Source organism: Physeter macrocephalus, chromosome 11 (genome assembly GCF_002837175.3).
Source record: "Physeter macrocephalus isolate SW-GA chromosome 11, ASM283717v5, whole genome shotgun sequence".
Taxonomy (NCBI): Eukaryota; Metazoa; Chordata; class Mammalia; order Artiodactyla; family Physeteridae; genus Physeter; species Physeter macrocephalus.
The window spans coordinates 138,388,498-138,402,164 of NC_041224.1; the positions used below are offsets into that span (position 1 = coordinate 138,388,498).

Below are 13,667 nucleotides of genomic sequence, written 5' to 3' on the forward strand. Positions count from 1 at the left end.
GAGGGGTGGGATAGGGAGGGTGGGAGGGAGGGAGACGCAAGAGGGAAGAGATATGGGGACATATGTATATGTATAACTGATTGACTTTGTTATAAAGTAGAAACTAACACACCATTGTAAAGCAATTATACTCCGATAAAGATGTTTAAAAAAAAAAAGGATTCAGTAGATTCATAGAATTCATGGCTTTTTAAAAAAAAACTGATAAACAGATTTAAAACAGTGCTTGCTAAGTCATCTTTTGTTTTTAATTAATTTATTTATTACTTATTTGGCTGCATTGGGTCTTAGTTGCGGTATGCGGGATCTTTTGTTGCAGTGCACAGGCTCTTTGTTGTGGTGCACAGGCTTCAGAGCGCGCAGCCTCAGTAGTTGTGGTGCATGGGCTCTCTAGTTGTGGCACATGGGCTCCAGAGCACATGGGCTCAGTAGTTGCGGCGCGTGGGCTTAGTTGCCCTGTGGCATGTGGGATCTTGGTTCCCTGACCAGGGATTGAACCTGTGTCCCCTGCATTGGAAGGTAGATTCTTAACCACCGCACCACCAGGGAAGTCCCGCTAAGTCATCTTATTTGCTTAAAAAGTTTAAGACCAGATTCTCCTACAGACATATTTGTCAATGTGATTTTTGCAGCATCACTTAGATGAGTCTTCTGCACATTTAATGTCTTTTTCTATCTCAAATTCGCAGTGGCTTATTGATATGAAAGATTCATTGATATTTGGCTCAAAAAGACATAAAATGGAAACTCTGAGGTATTTCGTTTGAAATTTCACAAAAGTTTGAGAAACTGTAAGGGATCTTCTTTACACATCAGTGTGAAAGGCAATATGAGTAACTGTGAACCTTCCATATTTTATTTTTCCCTTTGAAATATTTGTGTTACAGACAAGAAATAAATCAAGTAATATGAAAAAAACTTTTAAAGTAAATTATTATTTCTATACTGTTGCCAAAAGAATATTTAAACACTTGAATTAAAGTACAGAATGATGAAATGATTATTCCCTAGTTTCTGAAAGACATATCCATATGGACCTCACTTTATTTTTAAAAAATCAACGTAACAAAATCAAAATGAATCTTTTAGTTTTTTTCCCTTAATCGCATTTGTTACTAAAACATCACTTTTATAACAGTAAAGGACAGCAGTGATAAAGGACATGGTTCTTAAAAGAAACAAAATTTACTCCACTACCAAAACATCTTTTCTTTCAATTTTTTACAATTAAAAAAGAATAATTTCTAAGTAATGGCATAAGTTATTTTATAAAGCATTACTAGAGATGGTTGGACTTAGGTTGAGGTAATTAGAAACCATTGCTATTTGGATATTTGAAGAGCATTAAAAACTGAAGATAAAGTATATCTGAAATTAAATACATATATATAAACATTTAGTTTTCAAAAAATCATGTAGCTTTTCTAGGGATACACAAATACACATATATGTAAAGTGCAATATACTTTTACCTTTTAAAAAGTGCTGATATGCTGACATGGCTATCTAGTGGTATCAGTAGTCCAAAAATAATTCTCTCGACTTTGTAATACTTCAGAGAGTTTTAAGTTCCTCACATCTGGTTTCCTTACTATGTTTTGATTAGGTTACAGTTAAAATATTCTATTCCTCAGAAATACAGAAAAATCTATTCAGTACACATTTAGTATGTTTAGTTTAATGAGAATCTGGAGATGGAGCAACTACCCTAGTCTTGGTGAAAGAACTTTCGGGAAAACTTCTCAGAAAGGTGACGCCCGGGTTGAGTTGTAAACAATGAGTGGCAGTGGCCAAGTGAAGGCAGAACCATGTTCCAGACACAGAGAAGCTCCTGTGCAGAGAAACCCAGAGGCGGAGGAGAAAGAGCCTGTGGGCACAGGGGCTTACAGGTCATTCAGTGTCGCTGGAGCACAGCTCGAAACGGGCTATGTCAAAAATGAAGCTACAGGTGCACTGAGACCAGACCACGAAAATCCCTGTCTGTTGTCATGGGGAGCTTGGGATATGCTTGATAGTCAAAGAGGAATCCTTGAAGGGTTGGAGGCAGAAAAGTTCAAGATCAGATATGCTTGAGGTCCCTCACTGGTGGCAATGGTGGGCCTAGCACTGGAAGCAGGCAGCACGCAAAGCTGCAGTATTGGTGTGAACCTGAGGTGAGGATTCAGATGAGCTGAACTAGGGCAGTGGTGATGTGGGTGGAGAGAGGAGCGTGAGTTTTTAAAATGTTGATGAAGTACAGTTGGCAGGATGTGATATGTTTGGCAGGGAGAAGGGGAGAAGAGCTCTGGTGATGACTCCTAGGTCTCTTAACTTAGATAACTAAACGAGGAAGATAATGAAATTTACTAAGATAGAGAACCCGGGAGCAGGAATGATTTCAGGGAGGAGGATGAGAAATCAGTTTTGCATGTACGGACACTGAGGTTCTATGGAATATCCAGAGTTGGGATGGCTTTGTGGTGAGGGTACAGCAGTAAGTTGGGGATAAGGTAAGTTCAAAACTAAGGGAGAGGCATTTCTGGAGACATTTGGTTTCTTTAGTTTGTAGCTGGCAGGTGAAATCAAGATGGGGAGTAAAGTCACCCAGGCAGAGCAGAGTGAGAACAATGTCCTGAGAAAGAAATCTTGGGAAACACTGGCTTTAAAGGAGTTCAATGCAAGAAGAGGAGCCATTTGGAGAAAACACATAAGGAAGATCCAGAGCCATAGAAGTAAACCAGAGGATGTGAGGTCCAGATGTCAACTCAATGAGTGTGGCTGTGGGAGTGACCCAGTGCAGCAGAGGGGTCCCCAGAGCCTATCGTATTTGGCCGTTAGATGGTCATTGGGGACCCCAGTGAGAACAATTTCAGTAGAGAACTAGGGTGAGAACAGAGGGTGGAGGCTGCAGATGTGGACAGTGTGAAGCCAATCCTGAGCCTCGCCATGACCCTGAAACTTGCCTTCAGGAAAGCATCCTCGACATCAGCTTGCTCTTTAGTCATTTTACTCCATCTCAATAAGGTGAAACGAAGCACGCGCAGATAATGTGTATACAGTGAACAATATAATGAGACTGCCTACCTACAGAGCCCGTGAATGAAATGCAGACCTCCGAAGTCTTCAGAAGCTCCTCTTCCTCACCATTGCTGACATTACCCTTTGACTGGTTGGCCAGTCACAGACTCAGCTTGCTGTGTACTGACGTGGGGTGTCACATCTCCTCGTTAGCCTGCGTGTGATGTGGCACTGGGCTACACGCCTGTCTTCCTACATTGGGCTCACCCTGCAGACTTATTGTATGATGTACTGCTTGTCTTTGGAGACAAATGCTTAATTTTAATGAACATCGTATGATTTTGAGAACAGCTTTATTAAACTCTTCCATCACAGGCTCCTTTCAACAGTAGAGTCCAGTCTTGCTTGACAGGCCTGTTCCATCCTTCAACAACTTGCCGTCCCCTTTCCCAACCCGCTTCCCACTCCCTGCCCGACTTGAGCTTTCAGCCCCTCGTTGCCTCGCTGCCCCTACACTTGTCTTCCATTTAATTGAGACCTAGATCCCTTTGCTCGTCTTTTTGATCCCTCCATCAGCCTCCTGCTGGCTCTGCTTCCATCCCCATCCAGTGTAGACCCTGTGGTTCGTACTTTAACACCTTTCCCTCTTGTCCTTCTGTCTTGCTTACCTAGTAAAGCCCCTAGCCCCAGCTCCGCCCAGCCTGCCCAGGCCCAGCTCAGGCTGCTGCAGACCTTTCCATGCATACTGAGGCTACTGCCCCATATCCACAGTCCCTGCGGTCTCCAGCCTCAGCTGAGCGTTTATTATTACGTGTTATTTGTTACCTACAAGTCCTTGTTATGTAGCCCTCCTCAGCTTGTGGAGTTTTCTCACAACAGATGTTTCCAATTATCCCTACTTTTCTTAATCCATTAATTTGTACATGTTACATGGTCAGTAAATGGTTGATTCTGAATCTTAGTATGAAGCAAACTTTTAAAGGCGGTGTGTTCAAACGTGTGTGTTTGAAGGGACATTCACAGTTTGATTTATAAAAGGCTGTTGGAATCAAAGAAATTCTCACAGGCTTAGCCTGTATACATTATTTTATGGAAAACATAAATAGTAAAATGACGAGGCATCCAAAATGTTTTAGTATATTCTCTTTATGAATGCACACGTAACTTTCTGCTCTTAAGCATACTGCCATCTCTTCTGTGTCCCACAAAGCTCTGACAACTTAAGCATTTATTTTCAGAATTTCCTCACACAGTTTTTCTTGAAGACTTAATAGAAATAATAAACAGGGAAGGCAGGTTGTTTTAGTCAGGATTCTTGGTTGCAAGCAATTGACTCTGGCTGTGTTTAGCAGAAAAGAAACATACTGAAAGGAAGTTGGGAAGAATGCTACAACTCAATAATAAAAAGACAACACAATTTTTTAAATGGGCAAAAGATCTGAATATACATTTCTCCAGGGAAGACGTACAAATGGCCAATAAGCGCTTGAAAAGTTGTGCAACATCATTAGCCATTAGGGAAATGCAAATCAAAATCTCAATGCGAGGGACTGCCCTGGTGACGCAGTGGTTAAGACTCTGCACTCCCAATGCAGGGGGCCCGGGTTCAATCCCTAGTCAAGGAACTAGATCCCACATGCATGCTGCAACTAAGAGGTCACGTGCCTCAACTAAGGAGCTGGAGAGCTGCAACTAAGGAGCCCGCCTGCCATGACTAAGGAGCCTGCCTGCCACAACTAAGACCCAGCGCAACCAAATAAATAAATGTTTTTTTTTAAATGCTTTAAAAAAAAAATCTCAGGGAGATACCACTTCACACCCACTAGGATGGCTAGAATCAAAAAAATCAGGTAACAGGTGTTCACTAGGTTTTGGAAAAATCAGAACCCTCATCCATTGCTAGTGGGAATGTAAAATTATGTAGTGACTTTGAAAAATAGTCTAACAGTTCTTCACATGATTAAATGGGTTGCCATAGGCTCCAGCAATTCCACTCCTAGTAACATACCCTAGAGAAATGAAAGCATATGCCCACACAAAAACTTGTACGCAAATGTTTATAGGCGCACTATTCATAGTAGGCAAAAGGTGGAAACAATCCAAATGTCCATCAACGGAAGAATGAATAAGCAAAATGTGGTATATATATATATATATATACAGTGGAATATTAATTCAGCCATAAAAAGAAGTGAGATACTGATACTACAAGTTGGATGAACCTCAAACACATTGTGCTAACTGAAAGAAGCCGGTCACAAAAGTCCACATATTCTATGATTCCATTTATAAGAAAGCCCAGAAGAGGGAAATTCACAGACAGAAAGTAGATTAGTGGTTGCTTAAGCCTGGCAGTGAGATTGGGGGTGGGGATAGGAGATAGGGGAGATAGTTAAAGGAGAGAGTTTCTTTCTGAGGTGATGAAAATGTTATAAAATTGACTGTAGTGATGGTTGCATATATCTGTAAATATACTAAAAATCTTTAATTGTACACTTTAAATGGGTGAATGTACAGTATATGAATTATGTCTCAATAAAGCTTTTTACAAGAGGAAACATTCAAATCTAGCATTGGAAAAAAAAGAGAGAGAAGGAAGTTGCAGAGCTTGCAGAATTTCTAGGAGGGCTGGATTACCAGGCTCTGAGCCCAAAATATTCAGAGTCCTAGGCAGGTGTATGCTAGTGAAACCACCACTGCTGCCATCTCTGGGCCCCAGACACCCCAGCTTACACCACCAACACTGACCTGGATTCTGAGCACTGCCCTTCAAAGTGCTGCCATCATTGTCTGTGAAAATGATGCACAAATCCCACCAGCCATGTCTGATTCTGTCTCCATCCCTGCTTCTTGGCCTCACGATTTTCCAATTCAAAGAATGGAGCAGGTAATTCTGACAGACAGAGCCCAGGTCATACACCCATGCTCTAGCTGCAAGGGAGATTGGAAAAGTATCTCGTATTTTCAGTGTGTATAATAGGAGGGACCGTGCCTCATAAACTCGTATCCCTCAAGCATAGGAGAGGATTTTAGATGTTAAGCAGCAAAACCAAAAGAAAAGAAAAGGTCCACTACCTTTTTGTCTTCAATTTATATTAGGACTACAACCCAAATTCCTATAGACTGAGTTGATTTCTAAGCAAGCTCATTTGAGATGCTAAAAAGATCAAGATTATAGGTTTGATTTCCATGACTGGTTTTATAATCAGTTACCTTCTCTTCTATAACCTTACTCAGCAGTCTCAAATTATTTCTCTGATACCAAGAAAAATCTAATGAAAGAGTATATGGATTATTTGTTGTAAAACCATCCTGACCTTGGCAGGGGGATGGTGTGGGACAGAAATCAGGTGGGGAAAATTCAGATTATACAGACCTTGCTGCTGTAGGATAAGTCTTCAATAAAATGCTAATGTACATAACTATCTGTAATAGTCTAAGGTGACTGGATAAATTTTATCACTGAAGTTGATAATTTTACCTTTACTCTTCAATTTCTAAAACCTTATGAAATATTTGAAAAGGCAGTTAACATAGTTCATAATTCCAATAATTAATGTCAACAGTTCAAACACTAGGATGTCTTCCTGAGCATAATAATGTGTTAAAAATCATTGTAGATTAGTGAGTCATGAGTTTTCTTCCTGAGGATTTGTACATATCAGTTCTCTTTAATTAACTCTTTGGTGGTTTTAAACTTTAACTAATTGCCCTTTCAAAAAAAAACGGTTAAAATCAATCTTGACAGGTGCTGTGTACAATTCAAGCTGGTAGTATGTTGTGTTGATAAAACATAGACATAAACACGATTCTAATAATGGACAAAACTTCTGTTCTATTCTTCACTCAAGGAGGTGCACGGTTAACCAAGTAAAAGTACAATGTATCATTATTCTGGAATAAATTATTTGACATTAAAACTAAAATAACCATCTTTCACCCCATAATGTCATGGTCCTAAATAGCTAGACTAACAATTTCAATCCTGGTTCTACCACTTAATTACCTACCATAGGACTTGGAAAAATTACTTGGCCTCCCTGAGCCTCAGTTTCTTCATTTGAAAAAAGGAGACAAATCACATCTACTCATAGGGTTATTGTGCAAACTAAATGAATTAATATAAAGAAGGCACTTAGAGCAATACCTGAAACACAGCTAGCAAGAAACTCAATAAATGTTAGCAAATTATCTTGGAAATTTGCTGATTTGTTTTTTTAACTTCTTATTTTGACGTAGTTTCAGATTTATAGAAAAGTGGCAAGAAGAGCCCAACTCTTTGTCTACCCTTTACGCAAGTTCCCCAGATGTTAGTATTTTACCACATTTGCTTTATCCTTGACTCAGTGGGTATGTATTTATTGTTTTGTTTTGTTTTTTAACCATTTAAGAATAAGCTGCAGTCATAGTATCCTTTTACCCTTAAATGCTTCAAGATATGTTCCTTAAAAACATTTTCTGGTATATCCACAGTGGAGGTCTCAAAATAAAGAAATTATCAATGATACAACACTGTTACCTAACCTTCAGACTTGATTCAATTTTTCCAGTTTTCTCAGATAGTGTGCTTATAGTAGAAGAAAATCCTAGATCATGTCTTTTATTCTATTGTGTTATCCCTTTAGTGTCTTTAATCTGAGACGGTTCCTCATGATTTTTTGTGTGTGTTTTGTCAAGACCTTGACATTTTTTGATACATACAGGCCAGTTATTTTGTACAGTGTCCTTCAGATTGAGTTTGTCTTTCCTCTTGCTTAGATTCCGGTAATGCATTTTTGGCAGGAATGCCATAGAAATGATGCTATATTCTTTTTATTGCAATAGATAAGGAAGCATATGATGTTTGTTTGTCCCATTACTGGGCTGTTAACTTTGATCATGTGGTTAAGATTGTGTCTGTCCAGTTTGCCACTGTAAAGTTACCATTTCTCCCTTTGTAATTAATCTATTTACAGGACGATACCTTTAGCCTATGTACATATTTCTGTTACTGCAAACCTTTTACCCACTATTTTGGTATCCATTGATTATTGTTATGACAGTTGCCAAATGGTGATTTAAATTCCATCATTTCTTCTACAGTTATTAGTTATTAGTTGACCTTCCATGGACTTTCTCTTCTCACCCAATTTTTGTATCACTATAGATTCATAGATTCTTATTTATTCATTGAGTTACAGTCTATTACTATAATTATCTTGATGATCAAGTTATCCACAGTTTGGCCATGAGAGCCCTGTAAGCTGGCTCCTATGTCCTTTTGTCATGTCTCCGTTTGAGCATTTCCTTTCTTTTAAGTAGAGGAGGGAATCTTGTATCTTATGCTGACTGTCCAGAGTCATATTGAGAGCTGAAACTTAGAAGTTCCTTTAAAATGTTACTAATACTTGAAGATTAATTCATTCTCTCATTTGCTAAGTTTCCTTTCTGTGCTTGGGGCTAGATGCTTCCAATCTAAGTGAAGTTTAACTCCAGTTCATATTTCAAAAACAATGTCAAAATAATTGTTACAAACAATTAAATGCTATCGATATGCAGAGATAGGCTAGAAACCAGGGAATTGAAGAGAAAATTGAGAAAAGAGCAGAGTTCTAATAAAGGAGCAGCGAGGATATTCAGTTCAGCACTACAGCATGAGCAGAGGTGCAGAGCTAGGAATAGTCCTGTCTTATTAGGGAATTTTGAGGAGCTTGACTAGTTGGTGGGAGATCATGTTGGTAATTAGTGGCTAGGGGTGTCTGGTTTATTGGGAGCCTGGATTCCAGGCTAACTCATTTCTAATTTATCCTGTAGGGATGAAAAGTATTCACAAAGAGTATGTTTCAGAAAGTTTAATATGATGTTATATTGCAGAAGGGTTGGAAAAACATAAGACAAGTTAGGAAACTATTAAAATAATTGAGTCTAAGGCAATAGGAATACAAATGGAAAGGAATCTGGGAAGGAATTTGGAAGGAAGAAATAACTTTAGGGTACTGAATCAGGATAACTGGGAGAATGGGGTACTCTGCAAGAAATAAGAAACTGATAATTTTTATAAGGGAAAGAAAACAGAAAAATTGTAAAGAGAAACTCAAAGAAAAACAGGTTTGGTGATACTGAAATTTTTTAGCTTTTTTTTTTTTTCTATTAAGATTGATTAAAAGCCATACAATTACTCCATAATTTTTATACAAAGCAATACAGCTAAAAAGTAATGCCCTGGGGCCATATAATATCATAATTATTAGACACAGAGATGCTTGCTGAATAATGCTTGTAAGCAATAGATTTTCAGTAATAGCTTTAATTTTCATAGCTTTAGATTTATAGTGAAATAGGAAGTTGTTTTGGTTTGATATGCCACATTACCAGTCTCAAATCTTATCTCTGAATTGAGATCCAGTTTCCTTGACTGATTTGAAATGTGGGGCTCTTGTTGCCATTTGGGGGCGAGGAATTTGTTTCCAAGTGTAGCATTTGATTCTTCCGGGTTTCTAAAATTCACATTCCCATCCTCCTCTTTAAAAGATATATCATTTTTAACTTTGACTTTGTGTAAAGAAGAAATCATCAGAAACTAAGAATCTAGTTTACAGGATCTTAAAAGCACCAAATATTGTGATCAAGACATATTTTGCCAAATGTTGGGAGATAAATGTAGGAAGTACCTAGATCCAAACATTCCACAATAAGTGAATGTTCCTGAACAGATATTCTACCGTTTCATTAATTTTTACAATTAAACACATTTCAGACTTAACCCGTCGTTATCATTCTTCTTCTTAGATATAGCAAGAAAAATGACACAGGTTTGTTATCTCTCTAGCTACTGTCTCTTCAGGCTTTCTGAACTGGCTTGAATCCTAAAGGTTACATCTGAGACCTAAACCTCATCCAATCCATAGGATGCCAAGCAGGTTTGTTCATTTGTTTGTTAATAGGTTAATATGTGGACTTCATAATTAAAATCTGTTGAAAGGAATTATTACATGAAGTAATGTATTAACCATCTAATGTGTTGGGATAGTGCTGGGCGACTGTCATAATTGCTGCTGCTACAGTTCACAAAAAGGAAAATAAAGTCGGTTCTTTTTGTTGGGAAAGAAGATTTCATGTTATCTGTATTTGCAGGCTTTCTGGCTCATATGCTGGAGGAATCCTTGCTGCGGGGGTGTTTTCATTTTCGCGTCTAACATGGCAGTGGTCCATTGCAGCAGAGGTTTTTAGCTTAAACAATCTGTTTGTGGGGCTGCTTATGGCTCTTACTGTACATTTTGAGGAGGCAACAACTACACAAGAAAGATCAAAGGTAACCTATTTTGATCAAAGTGAAATCACTTTTCGTTTTAATTTTTAGACAGATGCTCTATTTCTTTTTAACTTTGGTTTAGATATTGTTTATCTATTCTGATTACTGTCAAGGTAATCTAGGCATGTTGAGAGAGAAAATATTCTCAATTCTTTTACTATGAACCATGAGAGCCTTTATAAAACATGAATTTTTTTTTTTTCGGAGTTCAGAAGTTTTTTGGAGAATGAGGGTATTCTGAAATCCCTTTTGAGTCCTATGGGAAAGATAGACTTGTTGGTTAATCCACCATCGTGTGTGTGTGTGTGTGTGTGTGTGTGTGTGTGTGATCTTAAGATGCCAAGTCCTAGGTTGACTACCTTAAATTATTCACCATTATGGCACATTGACTTATTCTCTAATTGCAAAAAAGATCAAATTTGCACTTTTTTTTTTAACTAAAAGGAGAGGATCAACTGTAAAATGAAGTAGTCCCAAAGAGATTACAGTGACTTCTAAGGCCAACACTATCATCAAAATAATTTGAAATGTGGAGAAACCCTGTCTTCTAAGGGCTTACTGTCTATACATTGAAGAGTGCCAGATCATCTTAGTATATGCGCAGCCTGTGTCATTAAAGATTATAGAAACAGAAGAATATAAAAGTTTATCTGTGGCTTCCATAAACAAACCTGTGGTGCTATTAGAGTTTATTTTTTGTTTAAAATAAACTTTTTTCTGATTATGAAAATAACATATGTTCAAAAATAGCAGAAAGAGAGCACCCATGGAGAACCAGGTTTCTAAATAAAAGTGTTATATTCAATTTATTTAATTCAATAGGAGAAAAAGTAAAACAAAATTGTTGAACTTCAGTTCTAGATTTCACTTGAATGAGAATTACACAATATCCTGTTAGTGTTAGGACATGTCATCATATAGGACTTTGTAAAACTTAGTTTGAGGACAGTAATTTAAGGTCACTCTGCAATGATTTGATGAGAATGAAAAAAAATAATAAAAAATAGTAGTGATAAATATTAGTGCATGTTAAAGCATGACTGTTTGCATCTAAGAGGTTGATTTTAACCTGAGTTATCGTACAAATGCTTAGCTTTAATATAAAGAGTAGCTTTTTACTATTGTGCTGTTTTTGGTGAATTTTTAACTTGGATTTTTTTCTTTTATTTATTTTCAGATAGCTAAAATTGGTGCTTTCTGCTGTGGCCTTAGCTTATGTAATCAGCACACAGTAGTAGTCTATGTTTTGTGCATAATACCATGGATTCTCTTTCGACTTTTAAAAGAGAAGGTAAGTTTTTGAGTAAAAATGAAAATTCATAATATTTTATTTAAGCCCACTGTGACATTTATGGAATCAGAAAACATGGGGCTTGCTTTATTTATTTATTTATTTCATATAAAGCTTGATAGGAATATCATTGAATCTATAGATGGCATTGGGTAGTATGAACATTTTAACAATATTAATTATTTTAATCCATGAACATGATATATCTTTTCATTTATTTGTGTCTTCTTCAATTTCTTTCATCAATGTCTTACAGTTTTCAGTACACAGATATTTCACCTCCTTGGTTAAATTTATTCCGAAGCATTTTATCTTTTTTGATGTTATTGTAAATGAGATAGTTTATTTTTTTCCAGATAGTTCATTGTTATTATATAGAAAAACACAACTAATTTTTGTGTGTTGATTTTGTATCCTGCAACTTTCCTGAATTTGTTTATTAGTTCTAACAGCTTTTTGATGGAATCTTTAGGATTTTCTATATAAGATCATGTCATCTGCAAACAGAGACAATTTTATTTCTTCTTTTTTTTTTTTTTTTTTTTTTTTTTTCTTTTGGCCCTGCTGAGGTGCATGGGGGATCCTAGCTCCCGCACCAGGGATCGAACCCCTGCCACCTGCAGTAGAAGCGTGGATTCCTAACCACTGGACTGCCAGGGAATTCCCACTTCTTCCTTTCTAATTTGGATTCCTTTTATTTCTTTTTCTTGCCTGATTACTCAGAGTAGGACTTCCAGTACTATGTTGAACATGAGTGGTGAGACCGGTGAGTGGGCACCCTTGTCTTGTTCCTGATCTTAGAGGAGAAGCTTTCAATCTGTCACCACTGAGTATGATGTTAGCTGTGGGCTTGTCATATATGGCTTTTATTATGTTAATGTATGACCCACATCCATTAAATCAGAATTACTTTACAGTGGGATCAGCCACTGGCTCAGCTCTGCAGACGGGCAGAACTGCTGGCTGAGATCTCTGCTCTGGCACTGCTGCAAGCAGGAACGTGGTCTGCCAAGATGGGAGACTGGTTGCTGTAAGCCTTGCTCCCCTTCTCCGTCTCTGTCTGGTCCCCAATGGTTGAGCCCTGAAGATCCCCCCAGTGGTCCCTGCGAGGTGAGAACTGAGTGAGCCTCCTGGGAAGCATCCTGCAATGCTGGGAGAGCTGGATATCCACCTTGGGCTCTCTTTTCCCACTGGAAAAACTGTAGTCCTAGGGGAGTCCTCTTGGTGCAGTGCTGTGCTGGCCTAGGGGAGGGGTGACGTGGTCAGAGTGCCCCCTGACACTTCAAAAGCAGTCCTTCTCAGTCTCTGTGGTCCAGGAGTATGCTTTAGCCTCAACCCCAGTTTCTGGGATTTTCACAGTGGGGCCATGTCTCTGGATAGTTGCTGATGGTGTTTTGTGAGAAGGACTGAAGTTGGGAATGATTTATGTTGCCATCTTGATGGTGTCACTCTTAGCCAGTCTTCTGATATCACAGGAGGTGCATTTAGATATCAGAGAGGTACATTCTCTGGCATGAACTTAAAAAGCAAATCTTTTGTGTTAGTTCTTTGAAGGTAGAGCCGTATTCTTATATAAAACATGCAAGACTCATAGTTGACAAGTTAGGAGCCTGGTCTGAGAGCCTGTTTACTCTGTTCTTAGATCAGCTACTGATGAATGATGAAATTTGGGGAAGTATGACTCTTCAAAGGACCTTTTATTTTCATTGTTTAAAGAGCAGAAGCTAGAAAATAAGATCTACCAGTGAAGTGACAGGGAGTTGGATCTCACTGGTCAGGTGATCTAAGGCAGAGCCGGAAGTCCTGAGTCAGTTGGTTGCAACCCTGACTGCTCACTTAAATTATCTGGGAAGCTTTAAGAAAGTAAGTAAGAGAGAGTGTGCATGTGTGTGTGGCTGTGTGTATCTGTGTGTGTGTGTGTGATCCCACCACCCTAAAATAATTCTGATTTAATTGATTTGGGGTAAGGCCCAGATATTAATATTTTTAAAAAGTTACCCAGGTGATTCCAGTATACGTGCAGCTGGGACTCAGAACCTCTCTCCTGCACTCTCTGAAATAGTTCTCATGTGATTGTTTCCCTGTTTA

At 38.2% G+C, this 13,667-nt stretch overlaps 1 protein-coding gene across 4 annotated transcripts in view; it reads left to right on the top strand.

Moving 5' to 3' along the window:
* TMEM260 (transmembrane protein 260) overlaps positions 1-13,667 on the top strand; it is a 62,184-nt gene that overhangs the window by 16,932 nt on the left and 31,585 nt on the right. For 3 of the 4 annotated variants that reach the window (XM_007101677.4, XM_024134046.3, XM_024134043.3), the window contains exons 4-5: positions 10,111-10,288; positions 11,466-11,579. In XM_007101677.4, coding sequence (XP_007101739.2) covers positions 10,111-10,288; positions 11,466-11,579 — 292 coding nt within the window. Of the gene's footprint in view, positions 1-9,805; positions 9,897-10,110; positions 10,289-11,465; positions 11,580-13,667 lie in introns of all 4 variants that reach the window. The other variant, XM_024134053.3, reaches the window with a different exon arrangement.